At 44.9% G+C, this 25,211-nt stretch overlaps 1 protein-coding gene across 4 annotated transcripts; it reads right to left on the bottom strand.

Moving 5' to 3' along the window:
- Positions 1 to 3,061: 3,061 nt before the first annotated feature.
- syt5a (synaptotagmin Va) lies at positions 3,062 to 25,211 on the bottom strand. 4 transcript variants are annotated; one of them, XM_021624439.3, is made up of 10 exons: positions 24,880 to 24,969; positions 15,260 to 15,423; positions 15,106 to 15,120; positions 14,006 to 14,184; positions 13,722 to 13,811; positions 13,006 to 13,173; positions 12,676 to 12,843; positions 12,400 to 12,517; positions 3,909 to 4,042; positions 3,062 to 3,728 (listed from the first exon to the last, which is right to left on the bottom strand). In XM_021624439.3, exons 2-10 carry the CDS (start codon positions 15,411 to 15,413, stop codon positions 3,519 to 3,521), a joined length of 1,236 nt encoding a protein of 411 aa, XP_021480114.1. In that variant the 5' UTR covers positions 15,414 to 15,423; positions 24,880 to 24,969; the 3' UTR covers positions 3,062 to 3,518. The 4 variants fall into 4 exon arrangements, with proteins under 4 accessions (XP_021480114.1, XP_090049143.1, XP_021480115.1 ...); XM_090193017.1 differs by lacking the exon at positions 24,880 to 24,969 and adding an exon at positions 22,126 to 22,199; XM_021624440.3 differs by lacking the exon at positions 15,106 to 15,120 and having other exon boundaries at positions 24,880 to 25,211.

Below are 25,211 nucleotides of genomic sequence, written 5' to 3'. Positions count from 1 at the left end.
CTGACCTTCATGTCTTAAAGTAATGACGGACTGTCGTTTCTCTTTGCTTAATAGAACTGTTCTTGCCATAATATGAACTTGGTCTTTTACCAAATAGGGCCATCATCTATCTGTATACCAACCCTACCTTGTCACAACACAACTGATTAGCTTAAATGCATTAAGAAGGAAAGAAATTCCACAAATGTACTTTTAACAAGGCACACCTGTTAATTGAAAGAATGCCAAGAGTGTCCAAAGCTGTCATCAAGGCAAAAGGGTGTTTACTTTGAAGAATCTCAAATATAAAATATATTTTGATTTCTATAACGCTTTTCTGGTTACTACATGATTCCACATGTGTTATTTCAACGTTTTAATGTCTTCACTGCTATTCTAGAATGTAGAAAATAGCATAAATTAAGAAAAACCCTTCAATGAGTAGGTGTGTCCAAACTTTGGACTGGTACTGTGTATGTCCCCTCCCTCCTCGTCCCCCTCCCTCCTCTCTTTCCCCCTCTCTCTAAATCCCTGCTCACATGTTTTGCTGAGGCCAGTCCAGTCCAATGCGTCAGACTGACAGAGAGCGAGGAAAGAGGACACAGAAATAATCCAGTCTTTTCCCTCTCACATGCAGCCATCCCACAGATGTCCGCTCAGAAGCTTAAATTGTAAATACAACTCGACCACTGTGGAAAATTCACCACCCATTTTTAACAAGATAGAAAATACTACAAGATACAGTACTGAACACACTTTCTAAATTGTTTTAATGACCATCAATGTGTATGCGCTCATTTTGGGTGAGGTATCACTCCTCTTTTCATCAAAATGGGATTACTTGGATACATAGTAATATTATGATAATATGGGATTGGATGAAATATATGTTTGATCGCCATTTCCACTTCAGTGTGTTTAAGCGATGGGTTCAATCCGTATCACGGAAGATCTGCGTTATAGTTTGATTGACATTTAAAGGCAATGTTCCCACTTTCGCGGAGATTGCATTCATGGTAAAGGCTGCATATGTTGGCTCAATATGAAATGATCTCAAAATGTTCAAGCGGATCTTCCGCGACACGGATTGAACCATCCATGAAAATTAGGGCTCTAATCAATCCGTATCGCAGCAATTCAGCGTTACAGCATGATTTTCTTTTAAAGGCAATGTCCCCGTGTTTTAGCGATTGGTCCAATGTCAGTGTAGCGTTCATGTGTGGCTGCGGGTGTGTGCGTGTGTGTCCCCTTACTGAAAAAACACATTATTTAATTTGTTTTTAGAGCACTCCATATGACATTTCACATCTGAAAACGTGTTTTTGGAACACTACACATGAAGAAAATGTGTCATTATGATACACAACGTGCTTTTAACATACAATGTTTTCAATTTACGCATTTGACATACATTGTGTACGTTTATTTATAGAGTAATAATTATTCAACGTGTCCTCACCTGGGATTTGATCTCCCAACATTCCAATATTTCTGCTAAACCACAACACCGTGCTAATAACTGATTACACCTTTATTCCTATATTTTGGGCTTCAAAGTGAATATCAGCTTATAAACTCAAGAAAAACGAATATAATATATTCAGGAGTAACTTTTAATCAAAATAATATGTCCCACTGACTTTAGATAACGCGGAAAACTCTCAAATTGCTGAAATAACAAGTAAATGAAATGATGAGAGAGTCAGATTAATTGATAACTAAAATAGCAGTGCAGATGGCAGTCGTTTGCAAAACGCTGAGATGTATTATAGGTCTATTACCTAAGGGAATGTATGTGTATGGGAATGCTACAGAATTTGTGGCGTAGCAGAAAGATCCTGACGACTGGTAACGTTCCTAATCCTTACGGAAAAGCTACATGACTTTTACATGATTACATCACATGTGAAGTGCTCCAAAACCACGTTTTCACGTGTGAAATGTCACGTGATGTATTCCAAAAACACATATGAAATTTCACATTTGAAGTGTTCCAAAACCACATGATTTCACATGTGGAAAATCACATGTGAAGTGTTCCAAAAACACATTTTCATAAGATTTCACATGTGTAATTTCCCATGTGAAATCATGTGGTTTTTCCTTAAGGTGGATGCCAGCCATCTGAATTTCCTGCTACACCACCAGGTCTGTGGCCATGACTGCCACATATTTATTGACAAGAATACATTTCTGCACTTCTAAAAGATGCCCAGAATCAAGACAATAATTGTGTGATTATCTGACAACACCAACAGAAGTGTAGCAGGGTTCAGGGAGACTTGATATTAACTGTGCAGAAATGCTCTCGGGATCTGAACTTGTAACCTTTTGGTCCAGGCATTAATGTCTCAGCAGTGCCTCGAGATAATTATTTGTTACCAAGAACATACAGTAACACATATATGTACAGTATAGCCAATCAATGTTATTTCCATAGACCTGGTGGTGCAGCAGGAACTTCACATATCTAGTATATCTAACCAAAAGCTTCTGAGTTCAAATCCCAAATGAGGTATAACACAATGTTATTTTATACCTTTATTTAACTAGGCATGTCAGTTAAAAACATATTACAATGACAGCCTACCCCGGCCAAACCCGGATGACGCTGGGCCAGTTGTGCGCCACCCTATGAGACTCCCAATCACCGCCAGTTGTGATACAGACTGGAATCAAACCAGGGTCTGTAGTGATGCCTCTAGCCCTGGAACAGAATGTGAGCTAGACAAAATATGATGGGGGACCATGACTGATTGAATGAATGTAAATTATGCCCTTTAATGTCAAATGTCACTGAGAATATTTTACATCTGGGTTTTCACCTACGCTCAAATGTTGCGTTGTCATATTTATTTCACATGAGATCATCTTTTTCGCATGTGCTTGCATGTTGTCGCTCAAGATCACATGTGAAATCCATGTGGTTTTCCCGTAAGGAGCGTGTGTTCATACTCATACTGTTTCTCTTCCTGCTTGCATTTTGATTTGATATTCTGATGTGCCTACTTCCTGTAAATGACGTAACTCGGGGCTCATCTGTAATAAAGGTTAAAGAAATAAATACTCAAGCTGGCAAATCTACCTGACTATCCCTCTGGTCATTTTGGGAATGATTTATTTCGTTATTTACAACCACTCACATTACATTCGGGAAATAAACCAGAGAAAGCTTTCATGTACTACGGTTTAACACGAACACACACAGACACACGCGCTCGTACACACGATAATAACTTAACATCATACAGCACAACGAGTTAATACGCAAACAAACAAAAAAAAGTTACGAAAGAATAATAAGTAAGGAAAGAGTACACAAAACGATCCGAAATGGCAATCCAGCACTACATCGATGTACAGGTGGCTTGTAGTGTTTGAGTGGTAGCTCAAGTTGTTTTTCTTGGAAGTTTCTATTTGAGTAGTGCCGTTGTGTCATGATCAGCACTACTGAGCTTATTCGCTGTTGTGTAATATTCAGGTCCTATGCTGTTTTCTTTGAACGTGCACAGGAATGCTCAGTGTACGTGTGTGTGTGTTTAGCGGAGGGGTTTCTTCAGGGCCTCATCCACCTCCTCCTCGGGACACAGGGCGTGCCACTGGGCCACGGGACGTCTTGGATTGGCCAGCATGTCTGACCAATGGCGGAGGCCCACCCCTGAGGCGCCGAAGCCGATCCAAACCTTCCCGATGGCGTCGTTGCTGCCCAGCTTGTCGTAATCGTACACCGTGATCAACACTTGGACTTTCTGCAAGAGGAAAGGGAAGAGTGGAAAAAGCGTCAAGTTAAAAAATATATATATATATATTTTTTAAAGGCAGGTGAAATCAAAATACCACCACATGTAGTACTGTGTTGTTCAACACACAGGAAAACCTGTCATAACGACCCCAAGATGTCTTCCTTGCGGGACGTTTGGTGTACAGACCTGTATTTGGCCAAAGGGGATCTCGAAGCTGAAGCTTTCGTTGAAGTAGGGGTTCAGAGTGTTTTGTTTGACCGTCGTCTTCTTCTTCTTCAGCCGCTTGCCTTGGTGCTGCAGCACCACTTTAACGAAGGGATCTGGAGGAATGTCAGTTACACAGGTCAAACAGAGGTCAAACAGAGGTCAAACCGAGGGTGAGCCGGGATGAAGAACACCTGAGGACACATGATTGTGCAGTAGATTAATGTGTGGTGTCTGCAACTCTGTAATGTTGCCCAGTGGTTCATGTTGAGTTACTTCAACAACATTTCGGCAACCAGATGTCATTAACAGGTCACAACTGGCTAATATTGGTTAGGAGAGTGTAAAGTCACAGCATGGCTGGTATTAACTAGTTGAGTGTAAAGTCACAGCATGGCTGGTATTAACTAGTTGAGTGTAAAGCCACAGCATGGCTGGTATTAACTAGTTGAGTGTAAAGCCACAGCATGGCTGGTATTAACTAGTTGAGTGTAAAGCCACAGCATGGCTGGTATTAACTAGTTGAGTGTAAAGCCACAGCATGGCTGGTATTGGGTAGTTGAGTGTAAAGCCACAGCATGGCTGGTATTAACTAGTTGAGTATAAAGCCACAGCATGGCTGGTATTAACTAGTTGAGTGTAAAGCCACAGCATGGCTGGTATTAACTAGTTGAGTGTAAAGCCACAGCATGGCTGGTATTAACTAGTTGAGTGTAAAGCCACAGCATGGCTGGTATTAACTAGTTGAGTGTAAAGCCACAGCATGGCTGGTATTAACTAGTTGAGTGTAAAGCCACAGCATGGCTGGCATTAAACTAGTTGAGTGTAAAGCCACAGCATGGCTGGTGTTAACTAGTTGAGTGTAAAGCCACAGCATGGCTGGTATTAACTAGTTGAGTGTAAAGCCACAGCATTGTCATGTACTGTCATGTTGTGTCTTGTCTCTGTCCTTTCCCTTCACCCTGTCTCCCTCTGCTGGTCGTTGTTAGGTTACCTTTTCTCCCCCGCTTTCCCCCAGCTGTTCCTTGTCTCCTCTAACTACCCATTCACCCCGTTTCCCACCTGTTCCCTTTTTCCCTCTGATTAGGTCCCTATATCTCTCTCTGTTTCTGTTCCTGTCCTTGTCGGATTCTTGTTTGTTGTGTTTCATGCCTGAGCCAGACTATCGTCATGTTTGCTGTAACCTTGTCCTGTCGGAATCTGCCGGTCTATCTGAGCCTACCTATGTTTGGTTATTAAAGAAGCTCTGTTTAAGTTAGTTCGCTTTTGGGTCCTCATTCACTCACCATAACAGAAGAATCCGACCAAGAATGGACCCAGCGACTTCGGATCCTCTCCACTCAGCCGTCGGGATCCAGGGAGCGATGCTAGGCAGACACGAGCAGGAAGTGTCTGCTGCTCGACATGCCGTTGAGACCCTGGCCACCCAAGTCTCCAACCTCACAGAACAGGTTCACCATCTCCGCCTCGATCCACCGGCCACTTCCAGGGCTTTCGAATCTCCGGAGCCCAGAATCAATAACCCGCCGTGTTACTCTGGGGAGCCCACTGAATGCCGCTCGTTCCTCACCCAGTGTGATATTGTGTTTTCTCTCCAGCCCAACACTTACTCCAGGAGCACTGCTCGTGTCGCCTACGTCATATCTCTCCTTATTGGACGGGCTCGTGAGTGGGGCACGGCAATCTGGGAGGCAAGGGCTGAGTGTACTAACCAGTATCAAGACTTTAAGGAGGAGATGATACGGGTTTTTGATCGATCTGTTTTTGGGGAGGAGGCTTCCAGGGCCCTGTCTTCCCTATGTCAAGGCAATCGATCCATAACAGACTACTCTATTGAGTTTCGCACTCTTGCTGTCTCCAGTGGCTGGAACGAGCCGGCCTTGCTCGCTCGTCTTCTGGAGGGTTTCCGCGCAGAGGTAAAGGATGAGATTCTCTCCCGGGAGGTTCCTTCCAGCGTGGATTCCTTGATTGAACTCGCTATTCGCATTGAGCGACGGGTTGATCTTCGTCACCGAGCTCGTGGAAAGGAGCTCGCGCTCTCCGTCGCCTCCCTCTCCGCATCACTACCATCTTCCTCTGCCGGCTCGGGTGCTGAGCCCATGCAGCTGGGAGGTATCCGCATCTCGACTAAGGAGAGGGAACGGAGAATCACCAACCGCCTCTGTCTCTATTGCGGTTCCGCTGGTCATTTTGTCACTTCATGTCCAGTAAAAGGCCAGAGCTCGTCAGTAAGCGGAGGGCTACTGGTGAGCGCTACTACTCCTGTCTCTCCTTCAAGATCCTGCACTACCTTGTCGGTCCATCTACGCTGGACCGGTTCGTCAGCTTCCTGCAGTGCCTTAATAGACTCTGGGGCGGAGGGCTGTTTTATGGACGAGACCTGGGCTCGGGAACATGACATTCCTCTCAGACAGTTAAAGGAGCCCACGGCCTTGTTCGCCCTGGATGGTAGTCCTCTCCCCAGGATTCAGCGTGAGACGCTACCTTTAACCCTCACTGTTTCTGGTAATCATAGTGAAACCATTTCTTTTTTAATTTTTCGTTCACCTTTTACACCTGTTGTTTTGGGCCATCCCTGGCTAGTTTGTCATAATCCTTCCATTAATTGGTCTAGTAATTCTATCCTCTCCTGGAACGTCTCTTGTCATGTGAAATGTTTAATGTCTGCTATCCCTCCTGTTTCCTCTGTCTCTTCTTCACAGGAGGAGCCTGGTGATTTGACAGGGGTGCCGGAGGAATATCACGATCTGCGCACGGTGTTCAGTCGGTCCAGGGCCACCTCTCTTCCTCCACACCGGTCGTATGATTGTAGTATTGATCTCCTTCCGGGAACCACCCCCCCCCCCGGGGTAGACTATACTCTCTGTCGGCTCCCGAACGTAAGGCTCTCGAAGATTATTTGTCTGTAGCTCTTGACGCCGGTACCATAGTCCCCTCCTCCTCTCCCGCCGGAGCGGGGTTTTTTTTTGTCAAGAAGAAGGACGGGTCTCTGCGCCCCTGCATAGATTATCGAGGGCTGAATGACATAACAGTGAAGAATCGTTATCCGCTTCCTCTTATGTCTTCAGCCTTCGAGATCCTGCAGGGAGCCAGGTTTTTCACTAAGTTGGACCTTCGTAACGCTTACCATCTCGTGCGCATCAGGGAGGGGGACGAGTGGAAGACGGCGTTTAACACTCCGTTAGGGCACTTTGAATACCGGGTTCTTCCTTTCGGCCTCGCTAACGCTCCAGCTGTCTTTCAGGCATTAGTCAATGATGTCCTGAGAGACATGCTGAACATCTTTGTTTTCGTTTACCTTGACGATATCCTGATTTTTTCACCGTCACTCCAGATTCATGTTCAGGACCTTCGACGTGTCCTCCAGCGCCTTTTAGAGAATTGTCTTTTTGTGAAGGCTGAGAAGTGCACTTTTCATGCCTCCTCAGTCACATTTCTCGGTTCTGTTATTTCCGCTGAAGGCATTAAGATGGATCCCGCTAAGGTCCAAGCTGTCATTGATTGGCCCGTCCCTAAGTCACGCGTCGAGCTGCAGCGCTTTCTCGGCTTCGCGAACTTCTATCGTCGTTTCATCCGTAATTTCGGTCAGGTGGCAGCTCCTCTCACAGCCCTTACTTCTGTCAAGACGTGCTTTAAGTGGTCCGTTTCCGCCCAGGGAGCTTTTGATCTCCTCAAGAATCGTTTTACATCCGCTCCTATCCTTGTTACACCTGACGTCTCTAGACAGTTCGTTGTCGAGGTTGACGCGTCAGAGGTGGGCGTGGGAGCCATCCTTTCTCAGCGCTCCCTCTCTGACGACAAGGTCCACCCATGCGCATATTTTTCTCATCGCCTGTCGCCGTCGGAACGTAACTATGATGTGGGTAACCGCGAACTGCTCGCCATCCGGTTAGCCCTAGGCGAATGGCGACAGTGGTTGGAGGGGGCGACCGTTCCTTTTGTCGTTTGGACTGACCATAGGAACCTTGAGTACATCCGTTCTGCCAAACGACTTAATGCGCGTCAGGCGCGTTGGGCGCTGTTTTTCGCTCGTTTCGAGTTCGTGATTTCTTATCGTCCGGGCTCTAAGAACACCAAGCCTGATGCTTTGTCTCGTCTCTTCAGTTCTTCAGTAGCCTCCACTGACCCCGAGGGGATTCTCCCTGAGGGGCGTGTTGTCGGGTTGACTGTCTGGGGAATTGAGAGGCAGGTAAAACAAGCGCTCACTCACACTCCGTCGCCGCGCGCTTGTCCTAGGAACCTTCTTTTCGTTCCCGTTCCTACTCGTCTGGCCGTTCTTCAGTGGGCTCACTCTGCCAAGTTAGCCGGCCACCCTGGCGTTCGGGGTACGCTTGCTTCCATTCGCCAGCGTTTTTGGTGGCCCACCCGGGAGCATGACACGCGTCGTTTCGTGGCTGCTTGTTCGGTCTGCGCGCAGACTAAGTCCGGTAACTCTCCTCCTGCCGGCCGTCTCAGGCCGCTTCCTATTCCCTCTCGACCGTGGTCTCACATCGCCTTAGATTTTGTCACCGGACTGCCTTCGTCAGCGGGGAAGACTGTTATTCTTACGGTTGTCGATAGGTTCTCTAAGGCGGCTCATTTCATTCCCCTTGCTAAGCTTCCTTCTGCTAAAGAGACGGCACAAATCATCATCGAGAATGTTTTCAGAATTCATGGCCTTCCGTCAGACGTCGTTTCGGACAGAGGTCCGCAATTCACGTCTCAATTTTGGAGGGAGTTTTGCCGTTTGATTGGGGCTTCCGTCAGTCTCTCTTCCGGCTTTCACCCCCAGTCTAACGGTCAAGCAGAACGGGCCAATCAGACTATTGGTCGCATCTTACGCAGTCTTTCTTTTCGTAACCCTGCGTCTTGGTCAGAACAGCTCCCCTGGGCAGAATACGCCCACAACTCGCTTCCTTCGTCTGCGACCGGGCTATCTCCTTTTCAGAGTAGCCTCGGGTACCAGCCTCCGCTGTTCTCATCTCAGTTCGCCGAGTCCAGCGTCCCCTCCGCTCAGGCTTTTGTCCAACGTTGCGAGCGCACCTGGAAGAGGGTCAGGTCTGCACTTTGCCGTTATAGGACGCAGACTGTGAGGGCTGCTAATAAGCGTAGAACTAAGAGTCCTAGATATTGTCGCGGTCAGAGAGTTTGGCTCTCCACTCAGAACCTTCCCCTTAAGACGGCTTCTCGCAAGTTGACCCCGCGGTTCATTGGTCCGTTCCGTATTTCTCGGGTCATTAATCCTGTCGCAGTTCGACTTCTTCTTCCGCGATACCTTCGTCGCGTCCACCCGGTCTTCCATGTCTCCTGCATCAAGCCCGTCCTTCGCGCCCCCGCTCGTCTTCCCCCCCCCCCCCCCATCCTTGTCGAGGGCGCACCCATCTACAGGGTCCGTAGAATTTTGGACATGCGTCCTCGGGGCCGTGGTCACCAGTACCTCGTAGATTGGGAGGGGTACGGTCCTGAGGAGAGGAGTTGGGTTCCCTCTCGGGACGTGCTGGACCGTGCGCTGATCGAGGATTTCCTCCGTTGCCGCCAGGTTTCCTCCTCGAGTGCGCCAGGAGGCGCTCGGTGAGTGGGGGGGTACTGTCATGTACTGTCATGTTGTGTCTTGTCTCTGTCCTTTCCCTTCACCCTGTCTCCCTCTGCTGGTCGTTGTTAGGTTACCTTTTCTCCCCCGCTTTCCCCCAGCTGTTCCTTGTCTCCTCTAACTACCCATTCACCCCGTTTCCCACCTGTTCCCTTTTTCCCTCTGATTAGGTCCCTATATCTCTCTCTGTTTCTGTTCCTGTCCTTGTCGGATTCTTGTTTGTTGTGTTTCATGCCTGAGCCAGACTATCGTCATGTTTGCTGTAACCTTGTCCTGTCGGAATCTGCCGGTCTATCTGAGCCTACCTATGTTTGGTTATTAAAGAAGCTCTGTTTAAGTTAGTTCGCTTTTGGGTCCTCATTCACTCACCATAACAAGCATGGCTGGTATTAACTAGTTGAGTGTAAAGCCACAGCATGGCTGGTATTAACTAGTTGAGTGTAAAGCCACAGCATGGCTGGTATTAACTAGTTGAGTGTAAAGCCACAGCATGGCTGGTATTAACTAGTTGAGTGTAAAGCCACAGCATGGCTGGTATTAACTAGTTGAGTGTAAAGCCACAGCATGGCTGGTATTAACTAGTTGAGTGTAAAGCCACAGCATGGCTGGTATTAACTAGTTGAGTGTAAAACCACAGCATGGCTGGTATTAACTAGTTGAGTGTAAAGCCACAGCATGGCTGGTATTAACTAGTTGAGTGTAAAGCCACAGCATGGCTGGTATTAACTAGTTGAGTGTAAAGCCACAGCATGGCTGGTATTAACTAGTTGAGTGTAAAGCCACAGCATGGCTGGTATTAACTAGTTGAGTGTAAAGCCACAGCATGGCTGGTATTAACTAGTTGAGTGTAAAGCCACAGCATGGCTGGTATTAACTAGTTGAGTGTAAAGCCACAGCATGGCTGGTATTAACTAGTTGAGTGTAAAGCCACAGCATGGCTGGTATTAACTAGTTGAGTGTAAAGCCACAGCATGGCTGGTGTTAACTAGTTGAGTGTAAAGCCACAGCATGGCTGGTATTAACTAGTTGAGTGTAAAGCCACAGCATGGCTGGTATTAACTAGTTGAGTGTAAAGCCACAGCATGGCTGGTGTTAACTAGTTGAGTGTAAAGCCACAGCATGGCTGGTATTAACTAGTTGAGTGTAAAGCCACAGCATGGCTGGTATTAACTAGTTGAGTGTAAAGCCACAGCATGGCTGGTGTTAACTAGTTGAGTGTAAAGCCACGGCATGGCTGGTATTAACTAGTTGAGTGTAAAGCCACAGCATGGCTGGTATTGGGTAGGAGAGTGTAAAGCCACAGCATGGCTGGTATTAACTAGTTGAGTGTAAAGCCACAGCATGGCTGGTATTGGGTAGGAGAGTGTAAAGCCACAGCATGGCTGGTATTAACTAGTTGAGTGTAAAGCCACAGCATGGCTGGTATTAACTAGTTGAGTGTAAAGCCACAGCATGGCTGGTATTGGGTAGGAGAGTGTAAAGCCACAGCATGGCTGGTATTAACTAGTTGAGTGTAAAGCCACAGCATGGCTGGTATTGGGTAGGAGAGTGTAAAGCCACAGCATGGCTGGTGTTAAATAGTTGAGTGTAAAGCCACAGCATGGCTGGTATTGGGTAGGAGAGTGTAAAGCCACAGCATGGCTGGTGTTAACTAGTTGAGTGTAAAGTCACAGCTTGGCTGGTATTAACTAGTTGAGTGTAAAGCCACAGCATGGCTGGTATTAACTAGTTGAGTGTAAAGCCACAGCATGGCTGGTATTGGATAGTTGAGTGTAAAGCCACAGCATGGCTGGTATTAACTAGTTGAGTGTAAAGTCACAGCTTGGCTGGTATTAACTAGTTGAGTGTAAAGCCACAGCATGGCTGGTATTAACTAGTTGAGTGTAAAGCCACAGCATGGCTGGTATTAACTAGTTGAGTGTAAAGCCACAGCATGGCTGGTATTGGATAGTTGAGTGTAAAGCCACAGCATGGCTGGTATTAACTAGTTGAGTGTAAAGCCACAGCATGGCTGGTATTAACTAGTTGAGTGTAAAGCCACAGCATGGCTGGTATTAACTAGTTGAGTGTAAAGCCACAGCATGGCTGGTATTGGATAGTTGAGTGTAAAGCCACAGCATGGCTGGTATTAACTAGTTGAGTGTAAAGTCACAGCATGTCTGGTATTAACTAGTTGAGTGTAAAGCCACAGCATGGCTGGTATTAACTAGTTGAGTGTAAAGCCACAGCATGGCTGGTATTGGGTAGGAGAGTGTAAAGCCACAGCATGGCTGGTATTAACTAGTTGAGTGTAAAGCCACAGCATGGCTGGTATTGGGTAGTTGAGTGTAAAGCCACAGCATGGCTGGTATTAACTAGTTGAGTGTAAAGCCACAGCATGGCTGGTATTGGGTAGTTGAGTGTAAAGCCACAGCATGGCTGGTATTAACTAGTTGAGTGTAAAGCCACAGCATGGCTGGTATTGGGTAGTTGAGTGTAAAGCCACAGCATGGCTGGTATTAACTAGTTGAGTGTAAAGCCACAGCATGGCTGGTATTGGGTAGGAGAGTGTAAAGCCACAGCATGGCTGGTATTAACTAGTTGAGTGTAAAGCCACAGCATGGCTGGTATTAACTAGTTGAGTGTAAAGCCACAGCATGGCTGGTATTGGGTAGGAGAGTGTAAAGCCACAGCATGGCTGGTATTAACTAGTTGAGTGTAAAGCCACAGCATGGCTGGTATTGGGTAGGAGAGTGTAAAGCCACAGCATGGCTGGTGTTAAATAGTTGAGTGTAAAGCCACAGCATGGCTGGTATTGGGTAGGAGAGTGTAAAGCCACAGCATGGCTGGTGTTAACTAGTTGAGTGTAAAGCCACAGCATGGCTGGTGTTGGGTAGGAGAGTGTAAGGACTAATAGAAGGTCACCTGACAAGCCTCCACAGTCCATCGCCTTCAGGTGCTTGGCCTCCATGATGTTGATCGTCAATTTACCGGCCGTGGGGACGTAGCGCAGAGAGATACAGATGTCCCCTAGCTTCTCTACCTGTGTGACCAGACAAACACACACAGGCACGAAGACAGAAAGATGTATTAAAACAGGCAGTTCGATACAGTTTGATGTGCACAGACAGACACATACAGGTAGATGTAGAGAAAACATGCATCCAAAACCCAGACAGACTGTAATACATCCTTCCTCACCTCCTCTTTCTCTCCTCCAACCAGATCCCTCCATTCGTGGAGTGGCTGAGCCAGGTCCACACTGTTCATGGGGATGGAGATCTGCCCAATCACGTCGTGTTTACCAAAGCGATCAAAGTCAAAGACCTGCAGGACCAGAGTCTGACCGCCCAGCTCCTGGTAGGGGATCTGTGGAGGGACACACAGAACAGGGAGGAGACGGTCAGGACCGAGCGTTCTCGACTACAGAAACCTCAGTACTGTAAGAGCTTTTCTAAGGGTTATACCTGTACACATGAATGAGTACCACATCTCTCTATCGCCATCTGTTCTCCAGCACCACAGACTGACCTTGAAGATGAAGGTCTCATTGAACACGGGGCATAGGTTCTTGCGCTGGACTTTGGTCTCAAACTTCTTCTTCTTGTCTGGCAGCATGTATACCTTGACATAGGGGTCTGAGGTGCCGCCCATGTCCATGGCTGCCAGGTTTTCAGCCTGCAGGATGCCCACGATCAGCTGAAAGAGGGGGCAGAGAGGGGGAAAAGGTCAGAGGTAAGCAATGGCCAACAAAATATTTTTAACAATGTCCGTAAGAACGCAGTGATGATTTAGGCGGATTTAGGCCGGGATTCAATCCACATAGGGCTATTGCGATAACATACCTGAGATTTGACCAAACACAAACGTAACACTTCAAAACAATGGCACAGCACTTCGTCCCAAAAATGATTTTGGAGTGCTTCTGCAGTACACATCTCATTTGTCACATATATGCAATGTTACCCGGGATTCAATTCAAGCCGCATAATAGCGCAGTGCACTTAAACTGACTTTTAAATGTAAGAGTGGCTTAGCGGATAGAACTTAATGCTGAGCCGTGAAGAGGAAAAGGTCATAAATCACTGAAGACACAAATAAGAGGTCAGAGGTTAAAGCTGAGATCTGAGCAGAGGTCAGAGACTCTTTAGACGTGTCATTAGTCAGACACTTCACATCAAGGAGGTCAAATGTCAGGGAGGACAAGACACACATGCACACAAACACACACACGGACACACACACACCTGGTTGTCAGTGAAGTTGTAGTCCAGGGTGAACTCCAGTTTTCCGAAATTCTCTTTTTCCTCCTCCTCTCCTTCCTTACCCTCTCCTTCCTTAATGACAGAGAACATCATATCAATCATTTATCACAGGTATCATTACACAGTCACTGCATTAGTCTCTCCCTTCACACAGTTACATCTGGAAATCACTTCAGATCATTTCAAATACAGTTGCAAATGAGGTACTTGAACCCATTACACCACCCACTATATTGCCCTCCCTCCCTCCCTCTGTCTCCTCTCACCTTGCCCTCCTCTCCTTCTCCGGCTCCCTCCTTCTTTCTTCTGCCTCGGCCTCCTTTCCTCTCGCGCACTTTCTTGGGCTTCTTGCCCTTGTTGATGCACTTCTTCCAGATACAGAAACAAAGACAGGCCACCAGAGCCAGCACCACCACCACTATGGCTCCTATTGCCCACATGGGCACTGGAGGAGAGACAAACATAGGCCTTATGTAGCCTTATGACATACATAATAAAACATACATATAACATACATAAAATACTTATGTAGCCTTTATGACATCTATTATACAACATACTGTACATAGGCCTTATGTAGGGTTATGACGTATACAATGAGTGTACAAAACATTAAGGACACCTTCCTAATATTGAGTTGCACCCACCCCCTTTTGCCCTGAGAACAGCTTCAATACGTCAGGGGCATGGACTCTACAAGGCGTCGACAGCATTCCACAGGGATGCTGGCCCATGCTGACGCCAATGCTTCCCACAGTTGTGTCAAATTGGCCGGATGTCTTTTGGGTGGTGGACCATTGTCGATACACACGGGAAACTGTTAAGTGTGGAAAAATCCAGCAGCATTGCAGTTCTTGACACAAACTGTTGCACCTGGCACCTACTACCATACCCTGTTCAAAGGCACTTAAATAGTTTGTCTTGCCTATTCACCCTCTGAATGGCACACATACACAATCCAATGTCTCAATTGTCTGAAAGCTTCAAAAAATATGTTTTCTAACTTGTCTCCTCCCCTTAAATTACACTGGTTGAAGTGGATTTAACAAGTTACATTAATAAGGGATCGTGGCTTTTTTTTTTCTCTCTCCAAACATTACAAACAACAGTCAGGGGAATACAGACTATACATTATATAAAGACTTTATAAAACAAACATTCTAAGGGATCCTAGCTGTCACCTGGATTCACCTGGTCGGTGTATGTCATGGAAAGTGTCCTTAATGTTTTGTACACATAGTGTATAACACGACATACATAAGGCCTTGTGTCGGCCTTATGCCATGGAATAATAACATCTGACATGTTATTGTGAGGAGGGATGGAAAAGGAGAGCACAAGCGATGGGAAAACAATAGTAACTTACTTTTGAGTTTATGATCTGGGATAAGTGGAGGAAAAGCAGGGGATGGAATGAAAGAGAAGAGATGACGAGAGGACATTTTGTGAAACAAAATTACACACACAGAATTAGCAATGAGTGTGTGTGTGTGTGTGTGTTCATTGTGTCCAGGGCTCACTTGGCATGTGGGTGAGTTCGTTGAAGAACTTGCTCTTCATGTTCTTGAACTGGTGATCAGAGTGGTGGGTGGAGGGAGGGGCGGGGCCTGGGGGCGGCTCTTCTCTCTCCTCAGCCGCCCGACGAGCCCGCGCTTGCACACTGGCCAATCGCATTGCAGCTCAACTAAACGGCAGAGAAAACAAAAGAGCAATCATTAAGAGCTGTGTAAGAAGTATTTTAATATGCCATGAATTTTAAACATCCTGGTAGGTAAAGTCGACTAGATAGGTTAACCAACTCAGTGGTCTTATGGTTCGAGTGTCGGCCCTGAGACTGGAAGTTCTTAAATGGTTCTTCCTCAGCTCCTTGGAGAACCTTTGCCCGTTAGAGAACCTTTGAGTTAAGTGTGGGGTCCTTGACCTGGCATCTACGGTTCTTCAAAATTCTAAAAGGTTCTTGAAATGTGTGGAAACCTGCAGATGTGTCCCATTCACAGGAAATTGGCCAGTGCTAACTGTTTATTTTCCAATGTAACATTTCTAGTGTTGATTCAAGAGTTAAATTAGCACTCATTGGTATAAAGGAACCTCAGTGTTGGTATTTTTATCATATTTCCCAGAATGCTCTATTGCAGGTAAATTCTTGCATGAACATTGATTCATTAATTAATCTCATGCTACTCAAATATAAATAACATACATTTTTCTAAATTATTCCAATCTGTTACTTGGATTTATTTCACTCGTTCCTGAATTGATTGTTCCAGTTAAGATGTTTAAGCTCGCCTCATATCTTAGTCTTCCCAACCGTGGCAGTCATTCTGAATGCAGGTTATGGGTGATTTTTTTCACTAAACATTGGATGTCCCTACTCTCACTTTCCCACAGGATTGAAAATGAATGAATGCAACAACCATGTCTCTGTCACCAGCAAACAAAGTTATAGGTGGTACTATAAAACTAAAATTAACTGGAAAATATGCAAATAAGGCTTAAACCCTACAGCAGGGCTATTAAATTGCAGTCCTGGGGGTTCAAAACATTTCTGGTTTAGGATTTTTGTATGATTCTTCAAACAACCATCCCATTCGTGGTTCTCTAGAGATCCTAAAATGGTTACCCTATGAAATTGCTCTCAATAACTTTATTTGGTTCCAACTTGCACCTTTATTTTAAAGAATGTACCCTGCTGAGTCATACCATTTCCCCCAAAACATTGTAAGTAAGTTAAGTGAGTCAATGCACCTTTTGCTTGACACTCAGCTTTAAAGAGACAGATTGGTAGGTAAAGCCCTGTGACAGAATAGCGCCAACTTAACCAATTGCTTAATCAGCATTATTCTGTGAGTTTGGTGGACATAAGAAAGACAATAAATTGAGCTAATGTGTTCAGTCAACAAACTTTGCTAACAGTGAGCTGACTGTATAAAAACTTGTTGAGTCAAAATACAAATTCATGTTTGTCTTCACTGTAAAAAAGCCAATTTAGCTTAACCAGAATTATTCTGTGATTTGGGTGGACTTCAGAAGGACAAGAAATGTAGCTAATGTGTGAACGTTTGTTCACTCTACAAACTTTTCTCAAAGTGAGCTGAATTTAAAAAGGCTTGGGTAGATTTATGCCCAAAGTTTGTGCACTCACAATCCTACTGCAGCTGGGCTCCTTAGAATTCTACGTTGTATCAACAAACTGCTCGAAGTGACCTGAATTTGAACAAGCTTGTTAGGTAAGATTACAAATGTTTGCTTAAAATCACGGCCATTGTTATATTTCCCAGCATGCTCTATTGCAGGTTGATTTTCAGAATTGTTTCAATAAAAATATATATTTTTTCATGTACATTAATTGGTTGATTACACAAACATAAATAAGATACATTTTCTAATCTAATTCAATCTGTTAGTAGTTGGACATTTTGCTCCTGTCACTGAGCTGTCTGTTCCAGTGTATATGATCTAGGTAGTCTCACTAATCAATCTTCCTTACAGTCATTCTCAATGCAGGCTGCAGGTGAATAAAAGTTCCAATTGCTGGATATCCTCACTCTGGATTCCAATAGGAATTACACATCACTTTGCAAGTCAGCATTGAGGTTTGAATCAACGTAAAATGGTAAGGCAACCAGCTGCGATAGGATTGTGAGATTGCTCAACAGAATGGCAATGACGTTGATTCAACGTACAACTGGAAGGCAATCGGCTCTCGTGTTTGTCCCTTCATTTAAAACAAAGCCTCAAGGGATAAGGCTTTGCCTCGGCTTCCAATCTGTCTCCCTCTAGCTCTCTTTCTATCTCTCTCTCCTACTTTGTGTGCGTATGTACTGACATGTCTGTGCAACTAATAGATACACACACGCACACATCTGGAATGTCTACATATTAATGGTTTTAAATGTATGTAGATTGTAAAGTATTTTTGTCTGCAATGTCTTTGTTTTTCATTGTGTCAGACCCCAGTAAGACCAGCTTTCGCCATTGGCTTCAGCTAATGGAGATCGTAAATAAAATAAAATCTCTCTCTCTGTCTGTCTGTCTGTCTGTCTGTCTGTCTGTCTGTCTGTCTGTCTGTCTGTCTCTCTCTATGATTGTTTTTGTCTGCTTTCCCCTTTCTCGCACCCTATAATCCAGTTCATCAATATGTCTCTCTCTATATGTCTATTTTTCCTCTGTTTCCTCACAATCGCTCTCCCTTTACTTCCTAGACACTCTCTCCCCCCCTCCGATACTAAACTTCCTACTCATCCCTCTCTCCCTGACTCTTCTCAATCCCACTCGCCTCTTGAGACTTTCTTCCCCCATCATCACCCCCTGCCTCCCTCTCACTCCACCCCTTCCTCTCGTCAGTTAATCTCTCTATCTACCGCATCGCTCTCGTCCCGTCTGTGTCCGGTATCCTCTCCCTCCATGCCTCCCTCCTCACCCGCTGCCTCCCGCTCCCCAACCCATTCTCTATCTCTCTCCTCCCTTCCATATCCCCCTATGTCGTTCTCCCTCCCTCCTTCCTCTCTTGTTTCATAGTGTCCATCACTAATCCCCCAGACTCCATCACAGGCTGGCTGTTGACACACACATGCATACACATGCACATACACATACACGCACACACACATATACTAACATGCAAACAAGACCAGCTCTGTTACATATGCATATGAATACCTCCCTGCAAGGCTGCATTATGCCACACACACACTGCGACCCTCCAACATCTGCTGTCCTCCTCTCACTGTGCACAGACACGTAACAGGATTAATTGCCAAAGGTAATCCCCAAATCCCAGAGCTTAACTAAATTAGGGACAGGTCAGTTCACTCTCTGCTCCCGTTCCTGTCCTATCCCCTACTATCCCTTATCCACCCTAAGCCACTACCATTAACCCCCACAACATTACCTGCTGTCACACAGACAGATCCCACCTAGTTATCCATACCAATAATCACATTTCCATAACAATATCTGATTTGTGGCTTGTCAAATCAACCCGTTAAATCCCAACAGATAGAGTGAACGGCGCAGGATTAGTAAGCACAGCTATGTGATGGTGAGTAAGGGGAGGCAAACATAAGAGGTTATAGACTTCTGGCTAATAGGCTTGTGACTTTACCAGTCAAGATCACATTTACCAGTCAAGATCACATTATACACTCAGTGTATATACAGTGCCTTGCGAAAGTATTCGGCCCCCTTGAACTTTGTGACCTTTTGCCACATTTCAGGCTTCAAACATAAAGATATAAAACTGTATTTTTTTGTGAAGAATCAACAACAAGTGGGACACAATCATGAAGTGGAACGACATTTATTGGATATTTCAAACTTTTTTAACAAATCAAAAACTGAAAAATTGGGCGTGCAAAATTATTCAGCCCCCTTAAGTTAATACTTTGTAGCGCCACCTTTTGCTGCGATTACAGCTGTAAGTCGCTTGGGGTATGTCTCTATCAGTTTTGCACATCGAGAGACTGACATTTTTTCCCATTCCTCCTTGCAAAACAGCTCGAGCTCAGTGAGGTTGGATGGAGAGCATTTGTGAACAGCAGTTTTCAGTTCTTTCCACATATTCTCGATTGGATTCAGGTCTGGACTTTGACTTGGCCATTCTAACACCTGGATATGTTTATTTTTGAACCATTCCATTGTAGATTTTGCTTTATGTTTTGGATCATTGTCTTGTTGGAAGACAAATCTCCGTCCCAGTCTCAGGTCTTTTGCAGACTCCATCAGGTTTTCTTCCAGAATGGTCCTGTATTAACCATCTTCCCTGTCCCTGCTGAGGAAAAGCAGGCCCAAACCATGATGCTGCCACCACCATGTTTAACAGTGGGGATGGTGTGTTCAGGGTGATGAGCTGTGTTGCTTTTACGCCAAACATAACGTTTTGCATTGTTGCCAAAAAGTTCAATTTTGGTTTCATCTGACCAGAGCACCTTCTTCCACATGTTTGGTGTGTCTCCCAGGTGGCTTGTGGCAAACTTTAAACAACACTTTTTATGGATATCTTTAAGAAATGGCTTTCTTCTTGCCACTCTTCCATAAAGGCCAGATTTGTGCAATATACGACTGATTGTTGTCCTTTGGACAGAGTCTCCCACCTCAGCTGTAGATCTCTGCAGTTCATCCAGAGTGATCATGGGCCTCTTGGCTGCATCTCTGATCAGTCTTCTCCTTGTATGAGCTGAAAGTTTAGAGGGACGGCCAGGTCTTGGTAGATTTGCAGTGGTCTGATACTCCTTCCATTTCAATATTATCGCTTGCACAGTGCTCCTTGGGATGTTTAAAGCTTGGGAAATCTTTTTGTATCCAAATCCGGATTTAAACTTCTTCACAACAGTATCTCGGACCTGCCTGGTGTGTTCCTTGTTCTTCATGATGCTCTCTGCGCTTTTAACGGACCTCTGAGACTATCACAGTGCAGGTGCATTTATACGGAGACTTGATTACACACAGGTGGATTGTATTTATCATCATTAGTCATTTAGGTCAACATTGGATCATTCAGAGATCCTCACTGAACTTCTGGAGAGAGTTTGCTGCACTGAAAGTAAAGGGGCTGAATAATTTTGCACGGCCAAAAAACTGAAAAGTTTTTGATTTGTTAAAAAAGTTTGAAATATCCAATAAATGTCGTTCCACTTCATGATTGTGTCCCACTTGTTGTTGATTCTTCACAAAAAAATACAGTTTTATATCTTTATGTTTGAAGCCTGAAATGTGGCAAAAGGTTGCAAAGTTCAAGGGGGCCGAATACTTTCGCAAGGCACTGTACATACGCGCACGCACGCTAACACACACACACAAGCACACGCACAGTACGGGTGAGACGGAGGCTAGCTTGGTTGAGTAGCATAGGGTCGGCCACCACTTCTCACTCATGGTACGTTCCCTTAAGCTGGTCATGGTGGCTGAATGCAGTGATTCAGGGCAGGGCCTTACTGATTAGATACTGGTTAACAGGTAGATCACTGTGTCAGTGATTAGGGTTTTCATGCCTGACTGACCACTCTGTTGGAGGCTTCTTTTTTCGCTTCCAGTCTTGGATAAATTCACTGTTATTCCAAGGGTTTTATGGTCACACAATAGTATAAGCCTTTGGATTGATTTGTGCTGGCCAAGGTCATTGGAATAGGCCTAGCTAAACATGCTACTGGTTGATTCTATTGGGCCATTGGCAGTTAAAGTTATTCTGCAATGAAGTCCAGATAAAATAATCTCCTTAAGAATTTGGATGGATGAACTCATGTTGGAAAGTGCCTATCTAGATTCAGTTACAAATTTGCAGTTTGCAAAGGTCAGGGATGCGAGGACTTTTTTAAATAACTAGGCAAGTCAGTTAAGAACAAATTCTTATTTACAATGACTACCTACCCCGGCCAAACCCGAACGATGCTGGGTCAATTGTGCGACCCCCTATGGGACTCTCAAACACAGCTGGTTGTGATACAGCCAGGTGAACGGATCTCCGTATGTGTGGTTCCCACCGTGAAGCATGGACGAGGAGGTGTGATGGTGACACTGTTGGTGATTTATTCAGAATTCAAGGTACACTAACCAGCATGGCTACCACAGCATTCTGCAGCGATACTCCATCCCATCTGGTTTGTGCTTAGTGGGACGATCATTTGTTTTTCAACAGGACAATGACCCAACACACCTCCAGGCTGTGAAAGGGCTATTTGACCAAGAAGGAAAGTGATGGAGTGCTGCAGATGACCTGGCCTCCACACTCACCTGACCTCAACCCGATTGAGAGGGCTTGGGATGAGTTGGACCGCAGAGTAAAGGAAAAGCATGTGCTCAGCATATGTGGGAACTCCTTCAAGTGTTGGAGAAGCATTCCAGGTGAAGCTGGTTGACAGAATGCCAAGAGTGCGCAAAGCTGTCATCAAGGCAAAGGGTGGCTTCTTTGTTGTTTGTACTACATGAATCAATACGTGTCATTTCATAGTTTTGATGTCTTCACTATTATTCTACTGTGTAGATAATAGTAAAAATAAAGAAAAACCCTTGAATGGGTAGGTGTGTCCAAACTTTTGACTGGTACTGTATAAAACCCTTGGAATAACATAAAAATCGATCAAATAACAGAACAAAAATATAAACGCAACATGGACAGTGTTGATCCCATGTTTCATGAGCTGAAATAAAATATCCCAGACGCACAAAAAGCTTTTCTCTCAAATTTTGTGCACAAATTTGTTTACATCCCTGTTAGAAAACATTTCTCCTTTGCAAAGATAATCCAACCAATGCAGAGAGATACCGTGATGAAATCCTGAGGCCCATTGTTGTGCCATTCATCCGCCGCCATCACCTCACGTTTCAGCATGATAATGTCGCAAGGATCTGTATACAATTCCTGGAAGCTGAAAATGTCCTGCATACTCACCAGACATGTCACCCGTTGAGCATGTTTGGGATGCTCTGGATCTCCGTGTACGATAGCTTGTTCCAGTTCCCGCCAATATCCAGCAACTTCGCACAGCTATTGAAGAGGAGTGGGGACAACATTCCACAGGCCACAATCAACAGCCTGATCAACTCTATGCGAAGGAAACGTGTCGCGCTGCATGAGGCAAATGTTGGTCACACCAGATACTGATTGGTGTTCTGATCAACACCCCTAACTATTTTTAAGGTATCTGTGACCAACAGATGCATATCTGTATTCCCAGTCATGTGAAATCCATAGATTATGGCCTAATGAATTTATTTAAATTGACTGATTTCCTTACATGAACTTTAACTCAGTAAAATCTTTGAAACTGTTGCATGTTGCGCTTATATTTTGGTTCTGTATATATACAATAATTGTGCATTTCCTGTGACCAATACCTGTGACAGTTCCCTCCTTATTTGTCCCAACATCAGTATTCCATCCCTAATCGATCCTAGCCTTAAAGACGTCCTCCATTGATTTTTTTTTACTTTTGAAATGTACACACACTAAAGGTAAAAAAACAAACATGTTTTGAGCAAAATAGTGTTTCTTAGACACAACTGAAAACTTGAAGGAGTACGGGCACTCAAGGTTTGATTTGGTTTGATGGGAAGTTGTGATGTCATCGTCTTCCCCCCTTGCTTGAGGAACAATAGAGGAGATAGAGAACAAAAGAGGAAAGGCCCACCCCCCAACTTGTGCCATGTCATGACTTACCTGAACCATCTATTGAGATGTGCCTTTTGTTAAGTACATTGAGTGGTAAGTTAGCTGAAAAGGAGACTGGAGTAGGACTTCAAGTAAAGCAGGTGTGAAACGATTTGACAAGGAGAAAGGATTTACAACTGAATCCAGGCCGGAACTTTCCAACATGAGTTCATCAACCCAAATTCTAGAGTGTCCATCACAAAATGAGACCTTGACCATCTGAAATGTTTCTGACTTCCTCTGGAAAACATGTCGGGGAACCAGATTGCCAAGAACCATTTATCTGCCTTCTATGTTTATATCCTGAACAACAAGAGTATGAAGGAAACAATCATGGCACACATCATCATCACACCTGTCTGTTTTGTGGGTTAGACACCAGGAAGACCATGTAGGCCAGTGTTTCCCAATCCTGGTCCTGGGGATCCTAAGCGGTGCACATTTTAGTTTTTGCCCTAGCACTACACAGTGACCTGATTCAAATAATCAAAACTTAATTATGAGTTGATTATATGAACCAGGTGTTAGGACAAAAACACAAATGTGCACCCCTTGGGGTCCCCAGGACCACGATTGGGAAACACTTCAGAAGGCCTATGCTGGGCCATCTGTTACAGGTGGTAATATCCTAAAACCAATCCCAAACTGATTCCTCACCCCAAATAATAGGCACATATTGACACCATTCTGCAGACCTGAAAGAATTGGATGGCTATCAGGGATATGGTTAGCCCTCAGGTAACCTGGTCCCCAAACTACTGAAAGCTGCTATTGTTTACACCCACCCACCTGTCTTTAAAAAAATACACATATTTTACCAGGCAAGTCAGTCGAGAACAAATTCTTACTTACAATGACAACCTACTGAGGAACAGTGGGTTAACTTGAGGGGAAGACCGACAGATTTTTTTTTATCTCGCCCGCGCGGGGATTCGATCCGGCAACCTCTCAGTTATACTGGCCCAACGTCCTAACCACTAGGCTACCTGCCGCCCCAAAACTGTAGGGGGAGGGACTAGTTTTGGGATTGGTGATTTGGCTCATATGGGAACTGAGGACAGAGTAGCGCACTAGCGGTGGTAAAGAAATGACAGGAGAGGTGAACAGCTGGCAGGGGGATTTTGAGAGGGTTCAAGGCTTAGTAGCTATGTGGTGCTTTATGGCTCTCTCTATTGTGCGAGTCAGTAAAAAAAAGGAAGTTGACCATCTGAGACTGGAGTGCACTGTCTCATCTTCATCATCACCATTGTCATCGTCGTCAAGCCTGCCTTGTGCAATGCGCATGCATGGTGCACACTGTAGCCAACATCAAAGATGTACATACATCTCCTCCAATTTGATACTTTTTACTCCACTAACAGATACAACTACGGGATTTAACGGCTTACCAAGCAAACATGGCACAAGACACAAATGTACCAGTCCAAAATTGTTAAAACCCAAAATAAGCGCCAACTTCGATATTTCATATGTGCTGGTTGTTACGCACACAGGGAGCTTTGGAGTGGAGGGGAGGGGAGGGGAGGGGTGGACATTAGACATGTGCACACACATAAAATCAGAGGTGAGGTAGCTACAGTAAAATTGTTGTTTTTCACCTAATGAAAGTAAACGGATAAAAATACATTATCAATCCAATTAAATAAGTGTCGCCAACTTTGGACCAGCGAAAACGGCTAAGCACCTTATGGGTAAAAGCTTGGATAGGCGATGGCTCAGAATATGGAATAGAATGTGAATGGTAAGCTACTCTCTCAAGTATTAATTCAAAGCAGCAATAGCGTATGTCAGTTAACAAATATGTTAATCAGATATGGCAAATATTGTGCCCATCAACCGGTAACACTGGACGTCCCATTCACCATAACCGCTCGCTAGCAGATTTACCGAGCATAGCACAAGGGTTTGAATGACCTCTAGGCCGTCTAATTATACACTTTTAAAATGCAGTGTGGAGTATAGGCTACCCCATGAACATACACCAACAGAACTCACCCGATTGCAATCCCCAATTTAAACCCAAACGTCTTCCTTTTGTTAACGATGAATTATGGACTCCGTGTTGAAAGAACTGTTGCGCTGCGCACCACCCCCTCCCTCAATCGCGTTCTCCCTCCCCCTGTCCGTTAATCTTCCTCAATATCGCTGTGCCAACTACTTATCATCCACTTTATAAGCCATTGGTCACTCGCTCTCGAAACGCATGTGAAACACCAAAACCCGACATCACTCAAATTAATCTTTCCATCCCCATCTGTTTGGCTATCATTTCTCTCGTGCAATGCCTGTAAAAAACTATCCACTGCTGTGAAAGAGAGAACTACTTT

The sequence above is a fragment of the Oncorhynchus mykiss genome, chromosome 12 (genome assembly GCF_057628025.1).
Source record: "Oncorhynchus mykiss isolate SJ-2025 chromosome 12, ASM5762802v1, whole genome shotgun sequence".
Taxonomy (NCBI): Eukaryota; Metazoa; Chordata; class Actinopteri; order Salmoniformes; family Salmonidae; genus Oncorhynchus; species Oncorhynchus mykiss.
Note: the sequence above shows the minus strand (reverse complement) of the source record. Positions and strands in the feature narration are given on the sequence as shown.